Source organism: Triticum urartu, chromosome 3A (assembly GCF_056163025.1).
Source record: "Triticum urartu cultivar PI428250 chromosome 3A, HENAU_Tu73, whole genome shotgun sequence".
Classification (NCBI taxonomy): Eukaryota; Viridiplantae; Streptophyta; class Magnoliopsida; order Poales; family Poaceae; genus Triticum; species Triticum urartu.
Genome location: NC_141875.1, coordinates 441,829,790 through 441,856,988, shown reverse-complemented (window position 1 = coordinate 441,856,988; position 27,199 = coordinate 441,829,790). Strand labels below are relative to the sequence as shown.

The 27,199-nt window shown below is 42.2% G+C and overlaps 3 protein-coding genes across 6 annotated transcripts; 1 reads left to right on the top strand and 2 right to left on the bottom strand.

The window, feature by feature from the left end:
* Window positions 1-1,206: 1,206 nt before the first annotated feature.
* On the bottom strand, window positions 1,207-5,571 carry DIS2 (Arp2/3 complex, 34 kD subunit p34-Arc). Of its 2 annotated transcripts, XM_048707869.2 has the most exons (10): window positions 5,279-5,571; window positions 5,131-5,197; window positions 4,548-4,755; window positions 3,602-3,771; window positions 3,322-3,399; window positions 2,925-3,057; window positions 2,725-2,816; window positions 2,329-2,385; window positions 1,654-1,725; window positions 1,207-1,556 (listed from the first exon to the last, which is right to left on the bottom strand). In XM_048707869.2, exons 1-10 carry the CDS (start codon window positions 5,338-5,340, stop codon window positions 1,524-1,526), a joined length of 972 nt encoding a protein of 323 aa, XP_048563826.1. In that variant the 5' UTR covers window positions 5,341-5,571; the 3' UTR covers window positions 1,207-1,523. The 2 variants fall into 2 exon arrangements, with proteins under 2 accessions (XP_048563826.1, XP_087403442.1); XM_087547316.1 differs by having other exon boundaries at window positions 5,131-5,571.
* Window positions 5,572-5,637: 66 nt separating this feature from the next.
* Window positions 5,638-11,650, top strand: LOC125544250 (Peptidase M50 family protein). 2 transcript variants are annotated; one of them, XM_048707868.2, is made up of 10 exons: window positions 5,638-5,880; window positions 6,062-6,127; window positions 6,661-6,727; window positions 7,261-7,335; window positions 7,405-7,508; window positions 7,691-7,838; window positions 8,883-8,963; window positions 9,038-9,499; window positions 9,642-9,971; window positions 10,441-11,650. In XM_048707868.2, the coding sequence occupies exons 1-10, from the start codon at window positions 5,777-5,779 to the stop codon at window positions 10,609-10,611; spliced, it is 1,608 nt and encodes a 535-aa protein (XP_048563825.2). In that variant the 5' UTR covers window positions 5,638-5,776; the 3' UTR covers window positions 10,612-11,650. The 2 variants fall into 2 exon arrangements, with proteins under 2 accessions (XP_048563825.2, XP_087403441.1); XM_087547315.1 differs by lacking the exon at window positions 8,883-8,963.
* On the bottom strand, window positions 10,982-17,546 carry LOC125544248 (uncharacterized). Of its 2 annotated transcripts, XM_048707867.2 has the most exons (20): window positions 17,217-17,545; window positions 16,159-16,325; window positions 15,362-15,412; window positions 15,149-15,266; window positions 14,888-14,944; window positions 14,715-14,779; window positions 14,092-14,175; window positions 13,931-13,981; window positions 13,789-13,851; window positions 13,627-13,673; window positions 13,460-13,538; window positions 13,271-13,333; window positions 12,881-12,970; window positions 12,753-12,791; window positions 12,440-12,667; window positions 12,259-12,344; window positions 12,092-12,140; window positions 11,914-11,994; window positions 11,745-11,838; window positions 10,982-11,648 (listed from the first exon to the last, which is right to left on the bottom strand). In XM_048707867.2, the coding sequence occupies exons 1-20, from the start codon at window positions 17,332-17,334 to the stop codon at window positions 11,437-11,439; spliced, it is 1,842 nt and encodes a 613-aa protein (XP_048563824.1). In that variant the 5' UTR covers window positions 17,335-17,545; the 3' UTR covers window positions 10,982-11,436. The 2 variants fall into 2 exon arrangements, with proteins under 2 accessions (XP_048563824.1, XP_087403440.1); XM_087547314.1 differs by having other exon boundaries at window positions 11,745-11,994; window positions 17,217-17,546.
* Window positions 17,547-27,199: the final 9,653 nt, after the last annotated feature.

Genomic DNA, 27,199 nt, shown 5'->3' with positions numbered 1-27,199 from the left:
TCAGATGTATGTCATGATATAAATTTGCATATGTTCCCAGGTTTGGTACCAATTTATGAGAATTTGGACACACGCGTCCACGGACATATCCAACACCGCGTTAACCGACAAAATTGATTCGGATACGGCCGTTCAGACATTTGTGGCACGGCGTTACAGATAACCTTACTTAGTCTTTTTGGTAACACATCGCAACTGGGATCAATCTATCTTTACCTACTACGATTCGTTTTTTATTTCTTAACTCGCCACCGATAGCTCTTCGTTCATCTAACGAAACACCCTTACACAACACAAGGCAATAAACCAGCCTACTGGCCTGGGTGTTTCTCCACCATCCAGGAGACCTGGGTTCGAAACTCGGTCATCCTCAGTTTTGTAGCTTTTTTTCGCGAATTTCAGTTGGCCTAGTATAGAGCTATTTCGCCAAGTGTCGCTTAACAGATGGTCTACAAGGTACAATACGGTCAAAATATTCTCTTTTAATTCTTTTTTTGCAGATTCAAGTATTTTTTAAATATTTATATCTTTCAAACCCCAACTCCAAATTTAGCATGCTAGATATGAAAATCGCCCAGAAAATTTTGTAGATTCTAAATATAATGTTATCTTCCATGTTAATTATTTTTAAAATTATTTTTATGTTGCACCCTTAATTAGTACTTTCCTTTTTTATTAAAGACACGAATGTTTCTTACTCCCTTTTTTTATACGTCCCTTATTACCAGATTTTCATCCATCATTTGTTCGTCCATTTGCACATAAAATAAAAAATAAAATAAAATATGTTCACAATTTTAAAAACTGTTTGCAAATAGTACAAAATGTTCATGAATTCAAAAAATATTTTTAATTTTAGAAAATGTTCAAAAATTTGAAAAAGTGTTCACAAATTTTAAAAATGTTCATGATTTCAAATATGTGCACGAGTTTTAAAAAATGATCATGATTTCACAAAATTGAGAGTGATAGTGTATCTCGATGATGCAACAAAATGTGACCATGACCATTGAAGATTATGAAAAAAAAATCTCCCGTTGCAACGCACGGGCTCTTTTGCTAGTTAAAATAAAACTTGATGAAATAAAGCTACGGACATTGGCAGAGTGGTAGGGGTTGCATTGTGTAGCGAGTAGTTAGTGCTGTTTCTTGTTTAATTTAGTGCTCTTCCTTTTGTAAATGGACTCGTTTTCTTCTACAAAACTATGGTACACAACCTGCTGCGTACTCTAATTTTATTTTCTTGTGGAAAACCATGTGCAAAATAGCGTCAGGACGTATGCACCGAGATTTACAAAGACCAATTAAATCTCACCTATTCCTCAAGTCGAATTTCAACCATAAATACAGTATCCTCCCGGAACAAACAAACAAACAAGCGATGGGCCACAGTAGGGTGCTCATGTTGTCTCAACGGCTGCCACCCGAATCTTACCGGAAGTTGAAACAAAGTGTTCTACCAGTAGCACCCATGATGGAAAGTTGAGCAAAACCTTCATATATTTGCCTGTCTGAGTCTTCCTTCAGTGATTAGAGTTGCCTTCGTGCTTCATGCTCTGCGGGGAGAGAGTTTGAATCAGTGAAATATGCACACATGCAAATACGATACGTGCCTTCTTTTCAAATACAAGTTTGGTTGATATTTGCACAAACCAGTCTCCTAAAAGACCCGCCATGTACCAACTTCTTCAGCTTCTCTGCATCGGATTTAGCACGGTCCAAAGCCTGCAGCCATAAGCAAACCATCAAGACATAATTCCATAGCGCTTTCATTTACGGGATATTCCATGTTCAACCATTATCTTGTTTCATTAACATGATCCCTTCATACCACGTAATCTAACTCTCAATGTGCTTTCCGAAATTGGCGTCTGCTAGATGGGGACAATTCAAATTCAGTTTCATTCTCGCCTTTTAAAGCTTAAGTCGATAACAATTGGAAGATCATCATCCTTTGACTCGAGACTTCCCATGACTAGCAATTTGACTTACTATAAAGGCTTAGATCACACCTATTTAATCTCATGATTTTCAACATTTCAGTTCGTTATTATTTTTGTTAGCTTCTTCCTTCTTGCAAACTCAGGTGAACTACTAGATATCCATACCTGCCTTAAAAACATAATTAACAGCAGGTTAACATCATGATCATAGTCTCCTCTGTTCTATTATACTAAACCCACATTTGCTACTATAACTATACAGGCCGAAAAGGTACTGAATAATTGAAGTTTTGACTAAACCTAGCAAACTTATTGGATAACTGAAGTAAAGATTTTACAAGGTGTATAAAATGCTTTGATTCAGTGAAACAATGTTTATATTTACCTGGATCAGAGACTCAACTCTACGCCTCATCCTGGTGTGCATGAATCCTTCAGAACACTGTGATACACCAAATAGCAGCAGTTGAGTGCTTGCAATGTTATGATAAGATACCACTTATGGTGGTAGCTATGTATATGTAAAGCAGAAGAAAAGTGTTTCACAAAATTGACATCATGCTGGAGCAGGCTTAATAAAACTGTTCCCAGTTGGTTCCAAGGCTGGCTAACCCAAACTAGCTTAAATCAGAAAACCAGCTTGTATTTTCCTACTTGTAAAATGTAAAGGTAAGATTGATGGGAAATCTGCAAAGTGGCTACTGCTGACTGGTTCACAGCTATTTCAGGGATCCACGAACTTGATAAATATGAAACCAGGCCATGAAAACAAGGGCGTTACCTTTACATGGTAGCTTACATAAGCATGGAAGGTTAACAAACTCCAAACTGTTTTGTCTAGCTTTCTACCCTCAACATGCCGAGGGAAAACAACTGCCATAAAGAAAGGCTGTGAGACAAATTTATATATTTTTATTTTTGAGGGTAGAAAACTGATATCTTGGAAGAATATGAAAAACTATTGCCAGAAATACACATTACCAAAAGTAACAAAACCAGCATTTGCATCAAGTGCATCAGCATTCACGCCTTTTAGCTCAAGAGGTGGTACTGGAGACCACATACAGGAAGGGGCATTGTTAAGTGCAGCAGTCCGCCTTGCTTCTACAAATTCCTACACATGACCATCCCAAATTTTAAGTACATTCAGCAGAGTGCTCCCAGGAAATTGTGGCTTACCAAACGGCTTTGCATAAGATAGTTATGTAAACATTGAAATTCACCAAATCTTCAAACTCATGAATCTGGTACGGCAAATATATTCATTAATCATAAAATGACAGCAGTGCTGAAAGACTAAATATCAGTCTAACTTAGATGAACATAAAAGGTCAAAAGAAGAAACTGAAGCCACAAAAGCTATAAGTGTCCATAATACCTGCAAAAACGAAGTTGCTAAGACAATATCAATCGAATCCTGGAACCTCATTGGGTATACAACCGTAACTTTGTCTGCCTGGGAAAAAATAATTTCATCGAGTGAATATGCAGAAGATACAATTAAGAACCGACACTAAAAATCAAATACACAAATAATTTGAAATAATAAAATATGTCTACCAACAGATTCACAAAGCAGCCAGGAGTTAGTAGCCACAAAACGGTGATGTTTCAGTGTAATATACCCAGATTTGAGATGTCTAATCTGAAAGTCATACCTGGGGAGCAAGGAAGAATGATTCATTAGGACGGTGAACAAGGGCAACCAGCTTATCCACGTTAGGAGCCACTGTCTTTGAAGCTAGATGCCTGAGCAGAAGCTTCAGCGGTGCACCCAGCACAACCTCTCTCACAGATGCAATTTGTGTCAAGACAACATTCCGCTGCTCTGGAACATAAGAAATGCAATAGGTAGTTAGATGGCAATTTCAACTGAGAGCATGAACTAGACAAAATAGATTGTTATGATTCGGGCAGGCTTGACCAAAACCAAAAAATTGCAGATTGTACTTCAACCAACTCCCTTGTTCCGAAAAATAAGCAATTAATCATGCAACCAACAGTGTGATTGGCCCAAGTACGGGAAAATCACCAACAATGAAAAACTAGTAAAGAGGCTCGGCATCATTATGACACCACAAACTTAAAAATGCAAATGAGTTGACTTCAGTGGAAAGATAGAATTGATATCCAGAACCCATTACTGAGCTCCTGCAAACAAGACTATAGGAAAGTTAAGGTTTCATATTAACTAAGGCGAGTTCCACATCCCTTCCATTTAGGCATTTTCACACACAAAAATAAAACTGCTTCCATGATCTAGGCAAACAACATCCGTGTCCGAGTCCTGGGCAAACAAGTGTGTAATACAGTACATATCTGACGTATTTCTGAAGATTATAAACTCCAGGGTATCTACATCTACATTTTTTTTTCGAACCGGGCATTTACCCCTTTCCATTACTAAGAACGGAAATACAAACCAGTTCAAGATAACAGGAGGAGATATCTACATCTACATGTGAAAAGATGAACTTGTTTCCAACCATCACTTGCACTAAAAGTATTATTTTGCCCATGGAGAACATCTAAGATAGACACCACCAGCTAATGATCATGTAGCACAACAAGACAATGATAACCTTGGAAAGGGAACTCTAGAACCTTCATCTGTCGGAAGCTTTGTTAAGTTTATCTTCATTGTGAGATCAAAGCAGTCCTTTGGAGGATCAAGAATTTGAACCACTGCCCCATAAGCTGCCTTTATAGCATCAATAGCACCAAGAGGAAGCCCGTCATACAGAATAGCCTCAGGAGGTGCAAGGGGCAATGCCACTGATAGCACCATTACCTTCGGATTCCTCATTGAAAACTGCAACAGAAGTCTAATGTCCATCAGTATACAGAGCATAAGCTGACCACTGGTTGCAAACAATAGCAATGGAAGCACTCCACTCTTTAGCAAATATAACTTTACTTTCAGCTTGCAATTGCAGTGCTTGAAGAACAGCATTGTCAGGATTTACATAATAGGAAGTTAGACAGCAAAGAAACCCACACTAGCACACCAAAACTTCAGTACTAAAGACACAAACATCAGCGCCAGGTAATTTAAATAAAGCCGGAATGCGGCTTCTTTAGCTCAGATTTGTTCCTACTATTACCCCCCTACACACAAAATAAATGACCTTAAGACAGCAAAACGAAATGGGCATTCAGATTCGACAGGAGGATGCTATGCACTAACCTGGACATGATACCGCACATCGTCGAACTCCACCGTGTGGCAATCGATGTCCACGCCCTTGTCGCCGCTGCAGCGCGAATACTCGCATGAGCCACATGCGATATACCTTCTGGGTCCACGAAGAAAGATCGGCTGAGCAGCGACATACCTGACGATGCGATCCTTGAGGATCTGGAGTAGGAACCTGGATGGGGACTGGAGCAGTATCATCCTCTCCTATCCCTTCTCCTGGGAACCAGACCCGCTCGATCGCCCCTACCGAAATATGACCGGAGGCGCGGCGAAAGAGGCGCGTCACGGTGGTGCGGCCGCGCGCGCCGGAGTTTCCGTCGGCGGTGGTGCTGCGCAACCCCGATAGATCTTCGCTTCTGGGGGATCGCCGGCCGCCGCGAGATGCGATTCGGAATGGGGAGACAAACGGGCAGAAGGGAAAGAAGAAAAGTGGACAAGGAGCGGAGGTGCAAATGTGGGAAACCGAAGGGGCTTCTTTGCAAAAACTGTCTGTGCCTTCAGCCTCAGACTGAGAGTTCCGCCAAGATCTGCCCTCCGATGTAGTAGATCCGACGGCGTGCTAAGTACCCAACTATTTTTCCGGAATAATACCTGCGGTGGCCAAGCCGACGACTCGGTGCTTCTCCGCTCTCAAATGATCGGCGGCGGCGGCGGACGCAGCCGGCGGCGCGGGCGCGCGTCGGTGACCCTGCCCTCGGGCCCCGCCGCGAGCCGCACTGAGAGCTCCGTCTCCTGCTGGTAAGGCAATCCACACGGCCTCTCTCTCTTCTGTCCCGATTTCTCCCCAGCTAAACTTACCCAATCCACTCGATCTAAATCAGCTTTGATTTAGCTTCCTGTTTCGTTGTCGTCATTTTATGTTAGTATTAGTACAGAAAGTGGCTGTTATGCTCACTTATTGTGCCCATGCGAACTTCAGGTATTGTGAGTACAAAATTTATGTCTTCAACGACATGATATTCAATTTGGGGTGGAAACATGCTAGGTATGCTTTATCTTAGCCCTTGAAGTTTTTATAATTCTGCATTTTTTCTCATTTGTGCAAATTCCACATAGCTCCGATTTTCCTTGGCATCTGTACAAAGATAAGTACCATTTACATTAACCAAGTCAAGTCATTGTATCTGTTTGCGACATTTCTTTTGCATGGCTTGAATCATATATCTATCTTACGACACACCCATGCTATCCACATGTGTAGATAAACAGTTAGTTCGACACATCAAGTCATTTTGGAAGAATTTTGTCCACACACCACACCAAAAGTTAAAATATGTTCTGGCAGATCTGGCATGCTAAAGGTCGATGACAAATTTAGCACCTGATAGCAATGTTTAATTCCTATTTTTCTCTGGAAAACTTAAGCATATACGATGTACTTATTTTGTTGGCTGAGAAGAATATTCTGTTAAGAGCCATCTTACTATGAAGATCACATAATTTCCCTTGTTACTCACAATTTAGAGCTTAGTCATTGATTGTACTTAAATTTATACCGAGTTAATTATTTTTTTGCAGATACACCAGAGCATGGTTTTCCTTAGGAGTTTATTTCTGTCTAGTTGCTTTAGTTGGTATATCTTTGGTAAGTTAACTCTCATTATTATGGCAAATAATGAAATGTAGTTGTTCCGATTATTATGTTTGTTCCAAAGTTCGATAGTATACCTCTGTGTCATGAATCTCACAATATCATGCCATGTTGCTGCTTAAATAATTTTATTTTTGACTTGAAAAATTTATGATACTTGCTGATTATGTGATATATTCATCTGTATGTGACCTTGGTATCTTGATACCTACTTCAGAGAGCAGATAGGGCACTGAGATTTTTCACTCAGTTCCCTGAATATATTCACTTTGTTTTCTTCATCCGCCAAAAGGCAGTTGGTTTCTGGTTTTCCACCATCATGGCCTGCCTTTTCCACACAAAGATTTCATTGCAGCTCTAGTAGCCATCACAAAAATATTGAAATTGTTGCCTATATTAATAAATCCATTAATGCTGTCAATCTGTATCTTCCTAGTTCATTGGTTCCTGAGATGGCTACAGTAGGTAGTTAACATACCATTTCTATTCAATTTTGGATTGTTATATTGTTCTGTTGCAATTTTCAGTTGCTATTGTGGGATCCAATTGGTGCATTATATTTTAGACGCGGATCCATTAGCGCCTGGTTACCAAATATACTGGTGAGGAGACATGCTTCGTTCTTTCAATTTTCCAAATCAACCACTCAGCACGCGTTTCACTCATTGTAGGCTCCCAGCTTCAGCGGATCAATAATGGACACCTCAATCATCATAGCATCAACAATCTTATCTATTGCTTTTCATGAATTCGGACATGCTATTGCAGCTGCAAGGTCTATCCCTCATCTGCTCGTGCACCTTTTTTGTGAGATGTGTTGCCTGTGCTTAAATGTATCTTCCGTTCTTTGATACTCTAAAACTCTGAGTGTTGTTTCATAATATTACTTCCACCTACTGATGTTTTTTTTGGCACACTATTGAATTGCTGGTATGTTCATTGCTCAATATGCTACAGCGAGGGTGTACAGATGGAATATGTTGCAATATTCATGGCTGTACTTTTTCCTGGGGCATTAGTTGCTCTGAACTATGACCTGCTTGAGAATCTACCCCTCTTTTCAATGCTTCGGATATATTGCGCGGGAATTTGGCATAATGTTATAGTAAGTTATCCTGATTTGCATGAATTAATTTCAAAGTCTTCCCGCAAACATCTATTTTCAATATGTGTGGTATGCCATGCTAAATTATAGAGACCCTTAGTGCTCAGATAAAAAGAATCACATGTAACTTGTATTCTTGCTGCAAACATCTATTTTCAATATCTGTGGTATGCCATATTAAGTTGTAGTGACCCTTGGTGCTCAGATAAAGAGAAGCACATATATCTAGTATTCTTGCAGTAACGAGGACATCAAACAAGAACTAAGAACAATTAGCTTTATGTTGATTGGCATAAGATACAATTGGATGCCTCAGTTAGACGATTGCCCAACAGATATTGGAAATTTAGTATCCTACAGTGGGTAATCATGCACTAATATCCTCATACTGGTAATAAATAGATTTATCCCTACAAATTTGTTGTGGAATATATTAGCATGTATATGTCTATAGTAAACCATTGGGAAAATTTTCCTTGACCGAGACATCTGATAGCTGATTTTGGTCTTTACTAGTAGGTTGTTTTACCATACATTTCTTGGTATACTTTATGATTAACCAGGGCCTGAGAGGTATGAAGTATGAACCGGATAACAATAATTGCTTGTATAATAATGATAGTTGACATCAGGTCAGAGAAGTGTGACACTAGCTAGAAACTTCTGCATGAGCATTTAAGTACATGATGATACAGATCAAGGTGTACTGGATTATAAGCTTTGTATACCTTACCATCTGCACACACTTCCAATCTTAGATGTGGCACCATGGAGGTTTTTAATTGTATACTTGTATACCTTACCATATTTTAGAAGTACCATTTCTGCAATATTCTCATAAGCCTCGTAATGATGTACTCCCTCCGTTCCTAAATATTTGTCTTTCTAGACATTTCAAATGACTACCACATACGGATGTATGTAGACATATTTTAAAGTGTAGATTCACTCATTTTGCTTCGTATGTAGTCACTTGTTGAAATGTCTAGAAAGACAAATATTTAGGAACGGAGGGAGTAGCTGTTATGATTTCATGTTAAATAGTTTTGTGCAGCATGTGTGCTGATGGCATTATTACTTCCTTTGGTCCTCTGTCCTCTCTACGTGAGTGGTGATGGACTTATTGTAAGTCTGTTTCCTTTCACTTCTCATCATTTTTTATCTCCGCAATCTTGCGATTCTAAATGGCTGCATAACAGGTCATGGGAGTCTCACAATCATCTTCTCTGTCAAGGTCATTGTCTGTTCATGATGTTATCTTGTCTGTGGATGGTCTGAACATAAGAAGAACTGACGATTGGATGAAAATGCTGGCTCAAGGCACTGTAGAGAAAACCAGTAGTCATGAGTTTCTTGGTGGTTCTCAGAGCTATGGTGCTACTAATTCTGGCAAAGGTTATTGTGTCCCCAACTCATGGATGGATGCAAGCAAGAATCTCTGGCAGATAAATGACAAGCTATCTTGCCCAGATGAACTGATAGTGTTTGGGAAATTTTCCTGTAATGGCTCCGCGTATTTTCCTGGGACTGACAAAGTAAGTGACAAGAAACAAACTGAGGACTTGTATTGTTTGATTGCAAAAGACGTAGTTAAACTTAAAAAATGTGGAAATGGATGGCGTGGTACAGAAGATGATGACAGTAACTGTACCTGTTTGGAGGTAAGATTTTTGTTGCGAGTATTACTACAATGTCATAATGAATTTGGAGTCTTCATGCATAATCTTGAGGAATTTTTCCTTTGTAGTAACAGTAATCCTTTTTGTATGATTTACCAACTGTGATTTTTATTAATGCTGGCAGGAGGAGTACTGCTTGGTACCTGTTCTTACCCCTGGGTTTTCATGGATAGAGATCTCCTACGCCAGGCCATATTCTTTGGAGTGTTTACAGAAAGAAGGAAATTTATCGTCATCACATGCTACAAATGATAACTTCGGTCCGAGTCCCTGTGGGGGAACCTTTGTTTATGTTGGTGATCTGTCATCGACAGCAAGTTCTGTTAAGTTATCCCCCTACAGGCCCCGATGGGCATTCTTCCTTCTTATTGCAGATGTTCCCTATATCTTGGAAAATTGTTTAAGTTGTTTGCTTCATGTGTCTGCGGCATTGGCTGCCGTTAACTGCCTACCGGTAAGTCCTTCATTTACTGAACTTTTCTTTGATATTGGGATTACCGTATATATTTCTTTTTTGTGCATACGAAACAAGTTGGTTTTTGGACACTACTCTTCTCGTATACTCCCTCTGTTTCTATATCTCTCTCCAGAACTCCACATGCATACTCACCGAGGGTATTAAGAAATCTAAGGAATTCAGGACCTATAAGTTACAGCAACTATGTAATCCTTTTCAACGCATAAAGTAGGGGTAGGGAGTGAAAACATTTCAATAACTACACCCTTGATTCCCTAAATGGACAACTATTTTGAAACAAAGACCCACAAGGGCAAAGAGAGATACTATAACAAAACAGAGGAAGTACTTTGGTCGTCCGGTTTTGTAGTTGCATGTCTTCAGTTTGAACTTAAACATGTTTGCCTACTGCGTCTCAAGAGACAGGAGTACTCTTCTGGTACCTAACCATGTAAAGGATGAACAGGTATACTTTCTAGATGGGGATGCGATTTTGGAGACTGCCTTACGCTACGTTGCTTGGTTTAACCGGAGACAGCAGCGGGTGATTATTAAGGTCTGCCGCTTTCTGTGGACCGTCCTATCCATCATCATGTTCTCAAGGTTCTTATATTCCATGACAGTATATTATGGCTAATGTACAACTCCGTATCATGGGGTTCTCTCTAAATTATCCTTGCAAGAATTCATTAACATAGTAGCAGTCAGCTGTATGAGAGATATCACAAAACTGGCCTGCAAGATGCCTCGTTATGAAACAATGGCACTCTGACATTGATAAAAGTTGATTCAATATGGCCCCTTAGAAATAGTACAAGTACTTCACTACATTCCATGTGCAAAATTTTGGATAATTCCACGGCTTGTAGGAATTTTGGAGACAAGGAATAGAGTGGGTATATTAGGAGCTCAGTTCAATACCCATAACTGTCAATCTTTAGTAGAGTATAGGATTTAGTGCAATTTATTGGAAATAAATAAAGTGAGACTATTACTAGCACTCAACATTAAAGTGATACATATTGTTGATTCAGAAAGATAACTATTAGACCAAGTAAATCTGGTTTCCGTTCATTCGGTCCACTGAAGATACAAAACAGTTTTGGGAAAACAAAAGGAATACACCACACTAGACCCTAGGGGAAACAGCCTTTGCTTCAACATGACTGGAGGACGTTCCTCGTAAAAATATCAGAAACGCGTGTTGACGGCCGGAGCTTCAATAGCTAACCTTTTAGGCTAGCCAAACACTTCCTCTGGCAGCTCCAGATCCTCAATGGAGTTGCTCCAAGTGAGAGGAGATTTTCGTGGAGGGGGGGCATGCAAAACACTTAAAACACCCCTTCGCCTCCTCATTTGAGCAGTTCCAAATCCAAAACCAAAGAAATCCCGGAAAAAAAGAGATGAGAGGATACGAGCAAAGCAGCAGAAACGAATGTTGTGTGACGCCGTGGCTGCTCAGTTAGATGTGGATGCCGTTGCCATTCGCGTAGCATCCGTTCACCAAACTGGTGAGTGCCTTCTTCGCGTGCCCGTTGAGGTAAGGTTTTATGGCCAGGACCGCAGTGCCGGTGCCGTTGGTGCTATATCTGGGTGGTGTCGGTTTCGAACTGATGACGCCGCAGCTGCGCTTGAGCAGCAGGTCTAGTTGTCCGGATGCTGCCGCTATTAACCCTGTGATCGTTAGATGCGTTAGTATTCAGAAAATGCAGACACCCAAGATTAATCTCAATGAACACGTGCTGTATCAAGATTAGAGTTGTGTGATACCTAAGAAAAGCGGAGATGGCTTTCCTGGTCTTGACTTGAATTCAGGATGGAATTGTGCACCGATGAAGAACACATGATTCGGCAGCTCAATGATCTGCATCCAGTAGATGAAGTTTATTCTTAAGCGCATATTGAAGATCAAAGCAACTGTTTTAACAAGTATATATACCTCCATGCGTCTTCCACTTTCATCCTTGCCAACAAATGAAAGACCCGCCTTCTCAAGCAATGGAACCATTTCAGGGTTCACCTGAAAAAACAATAAAATTATTACATCTCCACCATTATACAGAAGACTAAGGGAAGCATAGAATGATCCGTGCCGTCAAATAGTTTCATGTGTTTACCTCATATCTATGTCGATGTCTTTCATCGATGGAGGTAGCATTGCCATACCTGAGATAATTCATCATAATTATATTTCACACATAAACAGGAGTGAATATCAAACGATAAAATGCAAAGTTAAACGCAATACGATCAAGGAAGATGACCAGCGGCAGTGTTTTCTTACAGCTTTGCGGATTTGCAGTTATTGGCTAGGAAATGCGTCCTCCTTGATCCAAGGCGCATCGTCGCCCCCATTTGGGTTTTGGAGCCCTGATGAGGTGTTGTCCAAAATATATGCATTAAAAATCTGATGCTTAACAGAGAAGGACATCCAAAACAGTATGAAGTTAGCATGCACAATCTACCTCTGGCATGAAGATGACACAGGGTGATGCTGTGGCCGGGTCAAACTCTGTGCTATTTGCGCCATGTAGTTTCATAACCGAACGGGCAAACTCGATCACAGCGACTTGCATACCCAAGCAAATGCCAAGATAAGGAACATTCTTCTCCCGTGCATATGTCGCAGCGAGAATTTTGCCCTCAACTCCTCTATCTCCGAAGCCTCCAGGAACAAGCACACCGTCCGCACCCTGAGATAGAGTTTTCTTCAGATGACTCAACAGAAGTATCAAGAATTGCATCATGGCAGTAGTCAAGAATGCTAAATGTGCTAACCTTCAGTAGTCTCCATGCTTTCTGATGGGCTTCAGGGGTCTACGCAAAGCAAGCACCTCCAAAGCATCAGTGGTAGGTTCATGGAGGAAAACAAAACTAATGGGGAGCCCATACTCAACAACACCGACCTCTTTGGCTGCAGAATCTTCAAGATCACAGGAAGGAACCCACTCCAGTACAAGTTTCCTTTCCATAGCAACTGATGCGTGCAAGAGAGCCTGGAACAAGGGTCAAACAAGATAAATCAGTGAACCCTACAGTTCTAAGGTAGCAGCAGGACTGAAGGGACCTATTTGTATTTGTAGCTTAGTATGTTACTCTTTGTAATCTACTCCCTCCGTTCCTAAATATAAGTCCTTTTAAACATTTCAAATGAAATACAACATACGGATGTATGTAGACATATTTTGAAGTGTAGATTCATTCATTTTACTCCGTATGTAGTTACTTGGTGGAATCTCTAGAAAGACTTATATTTCGGAACGGAGGGAGTAGTTTGTAGTATTTAATAACTTCACCTTTAAAACAGATAGATAAGAATCCGACAGGCCGGTATATTTTCCAACCATGGCGATCTTAACCTGGAAGCAAATTGTGCAATAATTATCAGCTATAAAAAACCTATGTATATATAGAAAACAAAGGCAACATGACACCCATCACAACAGAAAAGTGTGAGCTAAAAAGAAGAGCATAAGTAATCCTACCGGAGTTTTCAGTTTGTCAAACTTGCTGGCTCTTTCGGTCCATTCAGACAACTTAGGTTCTCGATGTACTTTGCCAACACTGCATACATGAGTGGAACAAACACATTGAAATGTCACCATTGTTCCTTCATACTATCAGGTGATGAATAAACTTAAAAAATACATACAGCTGAAGATCTAAAACTTTCAGAATGGCTTCATGTGCCTTCTGGTCCTATAGAAAGAATCAAGTGTAAATTGGTTAAAAAGGGGCAGTTCCAAGTCGTACCGGTTGCAATTTTGTAAGATTCAAGTTTGGAACACATGTATTTCAAAGAAACTCATCATACCCTTAGCAACAAGGGGATATGCCAAATGTTTGTAACGTCATGGAGGTTCACAATATTTGGGATCTGCAACAAATAGGTCATTGTCAACACTATGCCAGCAAGAGACAAAACTTAAAATAGCCTTCAAATTAATCATCATTACTGGCACATTGCAGAATTGTGAGAGCTTGGTTGTCACATGTTCCTCCAGTGGCTGTCAAAATCACAGAGATGGCTGAGTGAAGCAATTTTCAGCACAAAAGGGTAATGGACCATAGAGTGCTTGCTATAAAGGAATGAAAGAATGAAGGTTAGATTGTGTACCTCGGTACTGCGGCATGCCAAAATGTCAGGTGCCAACCCAAGTCCCCTTAGGCCACGAACACTATGTTGGGTAGGCTTAGTTTTCTGCATAAATGAAAGATATATCATAATTTGCAAGAAAATGTCGAATGCAATAAACTCAGAGCAAACACGTTCGGGCACATGTCATTTTCATTGAGAAGAAAGCGCCAAAGAAGCGTGAGCGGACAAGGTTTACAAAGATTTGCAATGAGCACCTCACCCGCCAATGACAAGTCCAGAAAAGAAAAGAGAGAAAAACACGACCAACCTCACCAAACAAACCTACAACCAGCTGAGTCTGTTTTGAGAGATCCATCAATAATTCAATATATTTTTTATGTTCGTCTCCTCCTTCCCTTTTTACTATAATAACAAAGTGCCACTTTGCTTAAGCCAAATTGCATCTCAGCGGGAACTACAAGTACAATTACAGTTTCATAGTTCATATCATTCAGGAAAATGGTTTTTCAAGTACTTATATTTCTTTGCAAAAAGTACCTATTTGGCATATAGTAGTACTACATGACATGGACCTCAACAGAAGTGTGCATTGCAACAACTTCTCATTATCTTGGCTCTTTGTTCAAATGAGTAAAACATACCTGTTCACCAACTACATTTAGTACCGGAACAAGGCTGACGTGGACCAGGCAGAAGTTTCCAGGTCCTGCAACTCAGAATAAGGAAATGATGTGTCAACTTAAGCTAAATGTGTAAAAGCGAACAAATGCCAAAACAGATATGGGCATTCAGGGAAGAGCTGATCTTTACTGACCGACACGGTATGAAAATTGACCTAATGCTTCAATAAAAGGCATTGATTCAATATCCCCTGCATCAACAGTGCAACTGTCATTATGCGCGGCGAGAAAAGATTTTGTCCCTGCACTGGGCAGGCTTGCACAGCTATAGGAACAAGTGAGGGAAAATAGGCTAAACTACTTCCACATCCATGCTTCAAGTATGTGGCATTGCACCGTCAAAAAAAAGTATGTGGCATTGCAAGCTGTGCTACATGTGAAATTGTTCTGTTTACCTATAGTGCCACCGAGCTCTATTACACAAACATCAGGAGGCCCTTCTTTACCGTCGACCGGCTTTATCGCCACGCGTTCGATCCAATCCTGAATTTCATCTGTGATATGTGGCACAACCTGAAAAGGAAGATAAATCAACAGCCAGTAATCTCTTGTCATATATGCTGTTTCGCATGAATGCTCCAGCTACACAGTATATACTGAGGACAAACCTGGACGGTTTTCCCCAAGTAGTCTCCTCTCCTTTCTTTGTCAATGACAGCCTGGTGTGAGGATTTTACAAGGGAAAATGCTGTTAACTTCCAGAAGATAGAACCAGCACCTGCAATTGATAATTAAAAGAACCCCAAAAAAGTTCGAATACAAAAAATCAACCGGCAACCTAGTTGCCTTGTCAAAGGTGTCAAGTTGATCAGGTAGGTTTCTAAGACAAGCTGTAAAACTGATACGTACTTGATTTGTTTTTCCGTAACACAACGTTGTCATACTGGTGTAGGTTTCAACTGTAAACGGCCGGCTAACTTAAACTGTCATACTGGTGTAGGTTTCAACTGTATTTGTGAAACCTAGTTGCCTGGTCTACTTTGCAACCCGTAGAAAACTCAGGTGGTCAACAGTAGAAAGATTCTTTTATTCGCTAGTGGTAATTGACAGGAGCAGCCTGCAGAGCATCGTCTGTACAATTAAGCCACCATGTGACAGGTTGAATCTTATATCAGTAGCCCCCGACAAGGGTGGCAGAGTGGAGGACCGGATGATTCTGCACATGCATATGATTGTACCGCAGTAGATCTTACGATGAAACGTAAAGCGAATCAATAAGGATTTGTGGGTTCCATGCATGATATTCGGTGAATCAAATGCTCAAACATAATTTGCAGATATCCTGAAAGTTGCCGGGAAACCCCTTTCCCCTTTGTTCAAAAGGGAACGTATAGACGAATTTTTTGACTTGATGGCACAATCTCATTGCACATGCATATTAGGACTAACGAATCTAGTAAGTTACCTGATAGACCTTTCCTGTGGTTATATTGTGGTCACGGGTCAATTTGATGTCCAGAAAACGTTCATAGTTCCCAAGGTCCAAGTCCACCTCTCCACCGTCTTCCAAAACGTAGACCTCGCCGTGCTCGATCGGAGACATTGTGCCAGCGTCGGTGTTGAGGTATGGATCTGCATGCAGATGAGCAGTCACAGCAGACGAAGCAGGATGAGAAATTAACAAGAAGGAATAATGGCCACCTAACATAAAATGGAATAAATGGTTTCTTTAACCCCTTCACCAACTTGTATTATGGAAACCTTGCAACTAAAGTCTTGACCTGAGCTAACTAGTACTAACAGGCGAACACCACGTATCAGTCATTCTTTTTTCTTCTCTGCCGAGTCATCTCGAGTGAACCGAAACAACCGCACTTTTCGTAGGGAGAAGAAAAGGAACAGTACAGGGAAATTAGTCAGGGAAAATTAATGCATGGGATGTCACAGTAAGAGGAGATGATTTCGTGCGTTGGAAGGAACCAAGATGGCGACACCGGCATGAAGATCGGGTATCCGCTTCATAAAGATGGACGGCAATGAGTGACCAAAAGGAAACCGGGGAAGAAGATTGCCAGGAGAGGAGAGTGGTGCAAGACTGAGCTGCCGATTAATTAGAAGAAAAATGCAAAGACTGGCGCACAAGAGCTTTGTAAGAACCAGCTGTAAAAAGACCAAGGGCAACCAAGCGCGTTGGCACAGGTGGCTGCCACGCGGCCCCAAGCTGCAGGCCCCGGACACATTTTGGAATGCTGCTGCTGCCTTATCCCAGTACGACTACACTAGACTAGCTTGTTCTAGCGAGAAAAGCAAGGGTGGTGTTTTGTTTTTGGACCTCTGGGCACCAGCATACGGGAGGCAGGACGGATCAAAAGCCGTGTTAAAAATCCTTTTTTTAATCTTTCCGTGTCTGGGTTCGCGGCGGTTACTTCTGTGCTGGAAGGCCAAAATTAGAGCTTAGCCTTCCAGAGAAACAACCGGCACGGGGACGGGGGATGGGAAGGAATGGGGTGAATGGCTACGTACCGATCTTGATGGTGGTGACGCGGAGGCCGCAGGCCTTGAGCACGGCGCCGATGCTGCTGGCGGTGACGCCCTTGCCCAGCCCGCTCACCACGCCGCCGGTCACCACCACGTACTTCATCGCCGTCCCGACCCCCGACTTGCTCCCCCGGTGTATACGGTTCTTGGCTGGCTCTGCGTAACCAACCGCGGTTGAACCAGAGGAGGTAAGGACGAGGAGGAGCAGACGGGCTAGTGCTCGAGTCCTCGCTCTGCTCTAGGGGCTGGGGCGGTGGAGAGTCGAAAGGTTTAAGGCTGGGGAATGGAACGGAACGGAGTGGGAGTAGCTCTGGGAGACGAGGGCTTAAATAAAGGCTTCCTCGGGACGAGGGCACAGATCTCAACTGAAAACTCCCCCTCTGTCTCCACAAAATTAACTAATAATCACAAGAGAAATGGGTCAGGGCTCGCTGCCACACAGGACTACTATCTTCCGTCCTGATTTATTGATACTCTTTGCAATTTATGTCAAAATTTGATCAAAAGTTTAACTAATAAAATGTTAATGCATGTAAAAGAAATATATTATTGGATTTGTATTTAAACAAAATTTTCAATGATATAATCTTTGATGACATGCATAAATATTTTGTTAGTTAAATCTATGATCAAATTTTGGTACTATAAAATACTATGGGGACCAATAAACCATGACGGAGGTAGTAGTATTATGCTTCCTCCGTTCAGAAATACTATAATGTTTTGAATATTTCAACATGAACTATACATACAGATTAAAATGAGTGGACGCTCACCGAGCAGCCACCCCCAGATTAAAATGAGTGAACAAATATATTAAAATCCGTCCATATATATTTGAATCAGAAAAAAGTTGGGACCTCTTATAATAGTCAATGGAGAGCTAGAGTATTGGAGTTCTGTTCAAGAGAGGGATGCAACGACTAAGTGTTGGTAGTTATGAAATGACATATGAGTTCGAGCTCGCATTTGAATTTTGTTACACTATGCAAATATAATTACTAATGGTCATAGTTATAGTAATGCATGTAAATTTAATGTAATCTTTTTTTCGAGAGTACGCTAATGACGTACCGTATTTTTATAATAGAAGAGAGAAATAATGTTTACAAGAATCCATGCGAGACGAGAGTGCCTACACGGGAGCTCCGGCTCCAAGAGAAAAACAAAAGACTACTTTCTCACAAATCTATCTAGCCCCTCAACTCCTTTAAATCAGAAAAAAGTTGGAACCTCTTATAATAGTCAATGGAGAGCTAGAGTATTGGAGTTCTGTTCAAGAGAGGGATGCAACGACTAACGGTTGGTAGTTATGAAATGACATATGAGTTCGAGCTCACATTTGAATTTTGTTGCACTATGCAAATATAATTACTAATGGTCGTAGTTATAGTAATGCATGTAAATTTAATGTATGGCATGTCATCTAAACCACAATAACCTCTTTTTTTTCAAGAGTATGCCAATGGTGTACCGTATTTTTATAATAGAAGAGAGAAATAATATTTACAAGAATCATTGCGAGATGAAAGTGCCTACACGGGAGCTCCGGCTCCAAGAGAAAAACAAAAGACTAGTCTCTCACAAATCTATCTAGCCCCTCAACTCCTACTCCCGCCTTCTACCACAATAACCTCTCATAACCAAGAATTGTATCATGGACGCGGGGCAAACCTAGGTATGGTATATCCATTGGGACGAAGATTTGCAGCATGCAAGCACGGGGGCACTGAGGTCCCTAGTGCCGACCTTTTATTTTGGCTTTCGATTTTCAAAGTTCTATATCTTTTAACAAAAATTTCAAATTAAGTTTTGTTTTCATATTCGTGTTTCTCGCGACTGACGTTTTCAAATAAGATTCAATTCATTTTGACGACTTTTAAAAATATGTTAAGTTTCAATGTTAATACTTAGTACTGCAGCCGGTAAAAATCAATTATTTTGTGTCTTTGACCGATGGAAAAAATTGCTTAAAATTATATCTCTGACGCTGTTGGACAAACTTCTCTTCAATCACTACTACACCAACTTTATCTCGTATATCATCATTCCAGACCTAGTCCTTCCTTGTGTGGTCACACATCGATCTCAACATGCGCATCTTCGCCACACCTAACCGTTGAACATGTGTAGTTTAGTCGGACAACACTTAGCGCCCGGTCGAATCACCGTCCTATAGAACCCGCCTTTTAGATTATATGGTACTCTCTTATCACAGAGAACATCAGAAGCTTGGTGCCACATCATCCATCTGACTTTGATTCGATGGTTCACCTCTTCATCGATATCCCTATCCTTCTGCAGCATTGACCCCAAATATCAAAAGGTGTCCTTCTGAGGCACCACCTGCCCATCAAGGCTAACCTCCTCCTAGTAGTACTGAAACCGCACCTTATGTACCTGATTTTAGTTCTACTAAGTCTAAAACCTTTCGATGAACAGTAAATTCAAAGAGATAGTAAAAATAGTGAAACAAAATTGGTGCTATGAAATGTTACTTTCAAACGCATTTGGGAGCTCTGATTTTGTTTTTTTGCCACGACCACCACAATGTGATTTCATGATGAAAATTTGCATGCACCTCAAACATTTCTTAAAGTTTGCCAAAAAATCAGAATTTTGTGATTTTTTTTGTTTCTTTTTTATTTTACTGTTCATGCCAGGAACATTCGAGCTCGAGATTAGAAAGGTACCTTTGCTGATGAGCATCCTCCTTTCTGCAAAGTAATACACTGGAAGAAAATAGTGTCAAAACTTATTGTTATGGCATGAACCTTATTCACCATCCAGTTTACCCATTTTCCTCTCTTTTTTGTAGGGCACATAGAGTTAAACTGCAAATTGTATAGATACACAACAAGACATATGAAAATATTAAAAAAAAAATGCATGTTCAACTTCTATCAAGAGGAGCAATCTACTGCGAAGTGAGCATAGCTCAAATAGTTAGGTTCATGGTTTAAGTCCTAAACTTGTCATGAGTGCTCGCATTTTTAGATTTATTTCAGTGTACATGCGTATATCATTTCTAAAAAAAGAGCAGTCTAGTGTCTAAACTGAAAAATTTTCATTTGTTTTGTTTGCGAAATCAACTGATCTTTTTTATCTGTTATCTGCCTTTTTTTTTATTCAGTTGGATGCATTTTTTTTGTTGCACTTAAGGGCCTTATAAAATTTGAAGGCAACATCATGACATTTTTACTGCTTTCTGCCCAAAGAAGAGACATGTTTTCTACTGTAACAAATAGTAAATATTTCTCATAGAGAGACCCTATTGAAAGATAATCCCTCCGTCTCGTAATACAAGAGCGTTTGACAAACACTCTTGTATTATGGAACGGAGGGAGTACATTGGATGCTACCTAAGCTGAAACATGCCGACTAAGCGTCATGGTCATTATTATTGAAGCAAGTCATAATCTCTGGCGTTCGGTCAGGCTTAGTTTTTCTTTAATTCGCTGCTCAAATCTTCCTTTTCCACTATCACTTTTACAGCTCGAAATCTTCAACCCTACTTTTCTTGTGCTGATGTATGTGGAGTTTCACACTGGTCGTCAAGAAAGGACATTAACAATCGAGCCGGTGGACTGGCAGTCAAGAATCAAGTTGGTGCACCGATCCGTGCACAAAAACCCGTTAGGCCCCTTATAATTTATAGAAAACTTATATGAATTCTAAAGGATAAGAATTTGTAGAAATGTTTTCTTCAAAGCCCTTTGGTTTATAGAAGCAGAATTATATTTTTGTATAGAGTAGGATTTACAAAATTCTTTTAGAAATTCCAAAAGATAAGAATTTTGCTGGAATTTTTTCTTTGAAGCCCTTTGATTTATAGAGCGGAATAATATTTCTATGTAGGATATGAATCAACCTTTGTATTTCAAAGAGAATACATTATTCTAGACCCCATAAAAAATTATATCCTTTGAATGAAATGACATTGCCTTGGATATAGAATTTGAGATGCACCGCTATAATATACTATAGTTTCGGTGATGGGCGCGACCTCTCGGGCGTTGCCGCTTCAATATGACGCCACGTCCCGAGAAATCAACTCCGGCCGCTGCGCCGTATTGAAACGAGTTGACTCCCTATTCGGCTGGCCGTGGCCGCTGCTATTTAAGCCGCGCACCGGCGATCCACATCCACACATTCTCCGCCTCTTCGAGCCCCCAAAACTCCAGTGGCGATATTGAAGTCACGGTTCTCCACGCCGATAGGCGGTAGCGGTGGTAGTTCTTCTTCGGGTGGATCCGCCGCTGTCATCGCTCTCAGGGCCCCTCGGCATCTACGGCGGCTGGCTCCTCTGGCAACGAGGATATCGTCATCCCCTCCGCGTGACGAGGAGAACCAGACGCCAGAGCAACAGCCCCTCCTCCTCGCGGAGGCCGTTCTGACGGACGAAGAATTTATCGGTTAGATGGAGATAATGAGAAGCGTTCGCTCCGTCACATGTGCCCGACTCCATCATCGACGACGCGCGTCAAGGAGTAGCCATCGTCCCGGCCGTGCCATCGCGTGAAGCGCGAGCCGGAGTCCCCACTCTGGTGAGTCAAGGAGGTACCGGCGTCGCCCCTACGCAACCGCAGCGTCCAGATTGGACGTTGCGTCGAGGAGGAGCCGATATCGCCCCCGCCCAACCGCGGCGTCCATATCAGACAACGCGTCTAGAACAAGCCGGCGTCGCCGTCCCGTCCCAACCACCGCCCCGTCAAGGAGGAGCTGCTGTCGGCGATCACGAAGGTATGGGGCCACATCCTCCATTAACTCGAAGGTGGCGGTGTCAGCGGTCCCTCGGGCTTGAGGGTTGTCGTCTTCGAGGAGGAGCGCGCGGCGCAGCAACATGCGCAGTACGAGCGACGCAATGCCTCCCGCCAATCGCCAAGTCCGGCGCAACACCGGAATGTGTCACCAACGGCCAGGTCCTCGCTGCTGTGCGGCCCTCGACTGCTCCGTCACCACCACGGAGATGGCCGCTAGGTGCTGTCGCCACGTTGATGGTGAGCTTGCTAAGGTCGGCAAGGAATGATCACTTAGTGACTCCTCCGCAACACCGGCATGGTCAAGCATGTCGTCAGAGCTCCACGGGTGCCGTAGGCATTAGTCCCAGTGACCCTCCGCACCGCACAACAGGAGGCGGAGCGGCTCCTCTTCGAGCAGCAGGCAGCCGCTGGACAAGGTTGTTGGAGCCCTCCATCGCCCTTTTGCCACTGGAGGGACAATGACGACAATGGAATGGACAGTGACGGCGGTGTGGCGGGGCAGGGCGGCTACGCCTACGAGGCGGTCGGCCGGTATATGGTTTAGTTTTTTTAAATAGTTAAATGGTCGATCGACATTTTTATGTAAATTATGTTCGGACTTGAATGAAATCGGTCGAGTTTGTTAAAATTTTGTCTGGTTTGTTTAAACCATGTTTGAAATATTTACGGGTAGCATTAGATGGCGGGCTCCCGCATCCGTATCAGCGGATTGACCCCCCTATCTGTAGACAAACGCGGAAGGAAATTTAAGGGTCAACGTTGGAGATACTTACAACATATAGATGAAGATTTTTTTTCTCCATTTTCTTGGTGTCCTTGTCCACTTGGGATTGCAAAAGGAAGACGAGGGGTGGACAATGAGAGATGGTGGCGAGAGACGAGATTTAGGGCTAAGAAGTTGGGATGAGGCCAAAGTGGAGAAGTAGATGGGACTATACGAAAGCTTGTCATGGTGTGGACCTACTTGTCAGCAAATGCAAAAAACTGCAACAACTTAGCAAAAAATTGGGGTCATGGGATTCGAACACAAGATCTGAGCGTTTTTAAGTGTCTGTGTTGCTAGTGCGGTAAGAGTCGAGTACTCCTCCTTTCTAAAATATACTTTTATTTTAAAGGTTTGTATACTAATTTTATAGACATACAATACGTGAAAATTATAGTCAAGATTGTGCAACAAAGACCAGAGAAGTTAATCGGCGCCTTATATTTTGGGAAGGAGGGAGTATCAAACATAAACCATATTCTTTTTTAGTTGTTCGTAAACGAAAATATATGAACTGCTCAAGGACGTTAGGTCTAGTACCATCGTGCGTTGTCATTCTGCCTTGTCTTCTTCTGCCCGACCAATGGCAATGCTACATGTCATCGGCCATTCCCGCACCGCATTCCGGCATGAACTTCGTCGGTCTATAAAACCCCAACATGTGCCATTGCCAACGACACTTCCATTGGTAGTCACAACAATCACCACAATCACCATGCTCATCATGGCCCGCATGAAGATCACGAATTGTGTCGCCATCTACGGGATCTAAGATCACCTCAAACCGACCCCGAAGCACGCAGAGGAGAAGGGGCGATGGAGGCTGGCGAGGAGGATGCCGCGATGGAGGACGCCAACAAGGAGAGGGCAGTGGAGGTGGAGCCGGGGCTTGCAGTTGAGCTGTCAAGGATGGACAATGTTGAGTTCAAGGAGGTGGCTACCGTGCACACACCCATTCTCTGCCGCGGCATCGAAATCATCGTTGATGACTCAGCTCAAGTAGAAGCGCCACGCCTTTCTTGAGGTCTGAGAGAGTTGGATACAATGAGAAGTGTTGATTTTTTTTCTTTTGCCGATGCGAAGTGTTGAAATCATAAATGCATTGTCCACTTTTACTATTAGTCGAGTTTTTTTTTATGAACTAGGTGAGCTTATAATTTTACATGGTACACGAGATGCTAAGAACCCCATGGGGTACATTTGCAAAAAAAAAAAAACATGAGGTAGCAAGGCAGCGCGTTAGGAGCGGCGAGGCTCGTGGTGTGGACTTTGGACCAAACCCTGACCAGGCTCTGAGTCATCTCCCCATCAATTCCCCAACGTGGGAGCAGGCTCCTGCACCAACTTGAATCAAGAAATTAATGGTGAATATTTCACATGCCAAGCGGAAGACATTTATTATGTGTGTTTTGTTCTTTTTATTTGTGAAATTCCTACTTTATGTCCATTTGCTGACTCCTCGCCGACATGGATCCACGTATTGTAACCCATCATCTGACTTGCAGTATCCCGTACCTGCTTAAGAATGCAAAGGTGGAAATGAGATTATTCCGATTTATAGGGTAGATTATTCAATTGTACTTGCTTGGTTTTTTTAACATATACTATACAGCCCCATATGCTCACAAACACTACACTCACCCTTATAAACACACACACACTCTATCCCATGAGCATCTTCGAGATACAGAGCCGACACAATATCTTAAGACTTTTTAAACACACAATATTAAAAAAAAACATCTTAAGATTAACAAAGTCACCACAAATGTCTTGTAGTCTACGAGTATGCGTATCATATATTAAAAAAAGAAGCTGCGTAGAAACCCGACTACCAAGTTCGGATTACATGATACCAAAAAAAAAGTCAGCAGGGACATGGACTCATGGAGGCTGGGGGGGGGGGGGGGGCTAAATGCCTGAAGACGCCATTAGGAGACCCGGGTCGAGTCCTAATATTTTCTGTAGGCTAATTGGTGCCTTGTCATCAAAATCTTGCAACCCCCATGGTCAATTGACCATGAACGCATTTTACAGCCTTCTCCCTGCTTAATATATGAATGCCAGTAGTTTACGGGTTCTTAAAAAAAGTTCACCTCCACTGCTAGGCCTATTGAAAGGATCGATATGTTGACTAGAGGGTGTGTGTGTGAATAGTCAACTATCAAATTTTAGCTTTTATTAACAAATTAGGTTTAGTAAAAAATATGTTGTCTAGATATGCAACTAGGTGAACAACCTATATGATGCTAACAACAAACACCACACAAGCAAGTAAATGATACAACACAATAATAGCTTGCACAAAGTAAATGTGAGAAATAACCACAAGTGGAGTCGATGAGGACGAGGATGTGCTACCGAAATTCCTTCCCTTTAGGGGGAAGTACGTCTCCATTGGAGCGGTGTGGAGGCACAATGCTTCCCAAGAAGCCACCAGGACCACCTTATTCTTCTCATGCCCTCGCACAATGCAAGATGCCGTGATTCCATTAGTGGTGCCCTTGAAGGCGGCAACCGGACCTTTACGAACAAGGTTGGGGCTCTCTCCACAACTTAATTGGAGGCTCCTAACTCCACCACGAAGCTTCAACACAATAGATTGTGACGCCGAGGTGATCTCTTCCATCTAAGGTGCCCAAACACTCAAGAGTAGCAAGATCCACAAGGGATTAGTGGGGGGAATCAAATTTCTCTCGGTAGAAGTGTAGATCAGGGCCCTCTCAATCAAACCCTAGAGAATCAACAACTTTTATTGGCTAGGGAGAGAGATCGGGCGAAAATGAGCTTATGGGCAACAGTGGAGCTTGGGGGGGGGGGGAAGAGGTAGGTCTTCTTGGGGAAGAAGATCTCCTTTTATAGTGAGGGGGGAAACTAAACCATTTTTTGCCCACAAGTCATGCACAAGCGGTACTACCGCTCGGGTGAGCGGTACTACCACCACGCACGGTAGTCCTAGCCACAATGTGCAACTAACATAGTCATGAACGCGGTAGTGCCGCCGGAGCGGGACTACCGCTAGCTACTACCGCTCTACATCCGCTGGAGCGGAATGAGGTTACAGAAGCATCAAACTAAGCAGTACTCCAGGCAGAAGAAGATGTCGGTAGTACCACACAAGCGGTACTACTTCTCTGGAGTAGCGGTACTACCGCTTAGCCCTCTAGGGTTTGGTGAATCCGTGGTAGGGGGTAGTAGCACAACCCGAGGTACCGCATGAGCGATACTACCGCTCACAACCACCATCCTACTACCGCTCATTTCAGAACGCCTAAAACAAGTGGAAGTGCCCGAAGTACTGGAGTGCAACAGTACCGCTGGAGCGGTATGATACGTCTCCGTCGCATCTACTTTTCCTAATGCTTTTCCTCTTGTTTTAGACTCTAATTTGCATGACTTGAATGAAACTAACCCGGACTGGCGTTGTTTTTAGCAGAACTATCATGGTGTTGTTTTTGTGCAGAAATAAAAGTTCTCGGATTGGAACGAAACTTTGTGAGGATTTTTTATTCAATAAATAAGAATTTCTGGAGCCAAGAACCGCCGGAGGGGGGCACCTGGGTGGGCAAAACTCACCAGGGCACGCCCCCCTCCAGGCGCGCCCAGGTGGGTTGTCCCCACCTGGTGGCCCCGCATACCTCAACCCTGATACTATAAAATCACATATTTGGAGAAAAAACTAGGGAGAAAGAATTATCGCGTTTCACGAGACGGAACCGCCACCACCTCTTGTTCTTCATCGGGAGGCCAGATCTGGAGTCCATTTGGAGCTCCGGAGAGGGGGACCTTCGATCTTCGTCATCACCAACCCTTCTCCATCGCCAATTCCATGATGCTCCCCACCGGGAGTGAGTAATTCCTTCGTAGGCTCGCTGGTCGGTGAGGAGTTGGATGAGATTCATCATGTAATCGAGTTAATTTTGTTAGGGCTTGATCCCTAGTATCCATTATGTTTTGAGATTGATGTTGCTATGACTTTGCCATGCTTAATGCTTGTCACTTTGGGCCTGGGTGCTACGATTTCATATCTGAACCATTTATGTTATCACCATTATATCTATGTTCTAGATCCGATCTTGCAAGTTATAGTCACCTACTACGTGTTATGATCCGGCAACTCCGGAGTGACAATAGTCGGGACACTTCACGGTGATGACCGTAGTTTGAGGAGTTCAGGTATTCACAATGTATTAATGCTTTGTTCCGGTTCTCTATTAAAAGGAGGCCTTAACATCCCTTAGTTTCCAATAGGACCCCGCTGCCACGGGAGGGTAGAACAAAAGATGTCATGCAAGTTCTTTCCATAAGCACGTATGACTATTTACGGAATACATGCCTACATTATATTTATGAACTGGAGCTAGTGCCATATCGCCCTAGGTTGTGACTGTTATATGATGAATATCATCCAACAAATTCACCGATCCAATGCCTACGAATTG

Bases quoted from the DNA above. Each gene is read 5' to 3' on its own strand.
- DIS2 (XM_087547316.1), bottom strand. From the start codon at position 5,340: ATGATACTGCTCCAGTCCCCATCCAGGTTCCTACTCCAGATCCTCAAG. The intron at 2,817-2,924 runs GTAATGTGTATT...TCTTTATGGCAG, and splicing joins TGCTGGTTTTGTTACTTTTG to TTGTTTTCCCTCGGCATGTT. The intron at 1,726-2,328 runs GTAAATATAAAC...TTATGGCTGCAG, and splicing joins GAGTTGAGTCTCTGATCCAG to GCTTTGGACCGTGCTAAATC.
- LOC125544248 (XM_087547314.1), bottom strand. From the start codon at position 17,334: ATGAAGTACGTGGTGGTGACCGGCGGCGTGGTGAGCGGGCTGGGCAAG. The intron at 14,176-14,714 runs GTATGTTTTACT...TCATTTATGCAG, and splicing joins TAAATGTAGTTGGTGAACAG to AAAACTAAGCCTACCCAACA. The intron at 13,852-13,930 runs GTAATGATGATT...TATTTGTTGCAG, and splicing joins CACAATTCTGCAATGTGCCA to ATCCCAAATATTGTGAACCT.
- LOC125544250 (XM_048707868.2), top strand. From the start codon at position 5,777: ATGATCGGCGGCGGCGGCGGACGCAGCCGGCGGCGCGGGCGCGCGTCG. The intron at 6,128-6,660 runs GTATGCTTTATC...ATTTTTTTGCAG, and splicing joins TTGGGGTGGAAACATGCTAG to ATACACCAGAGCATGGTTTT. The intron at 8,964-9,037 runs GTAAGTCTGTTT...GCTGCATAACAG, and splicing joins TGAGTGGTGATGGACTTATT to GTCATGGGAGTCTCACAATC.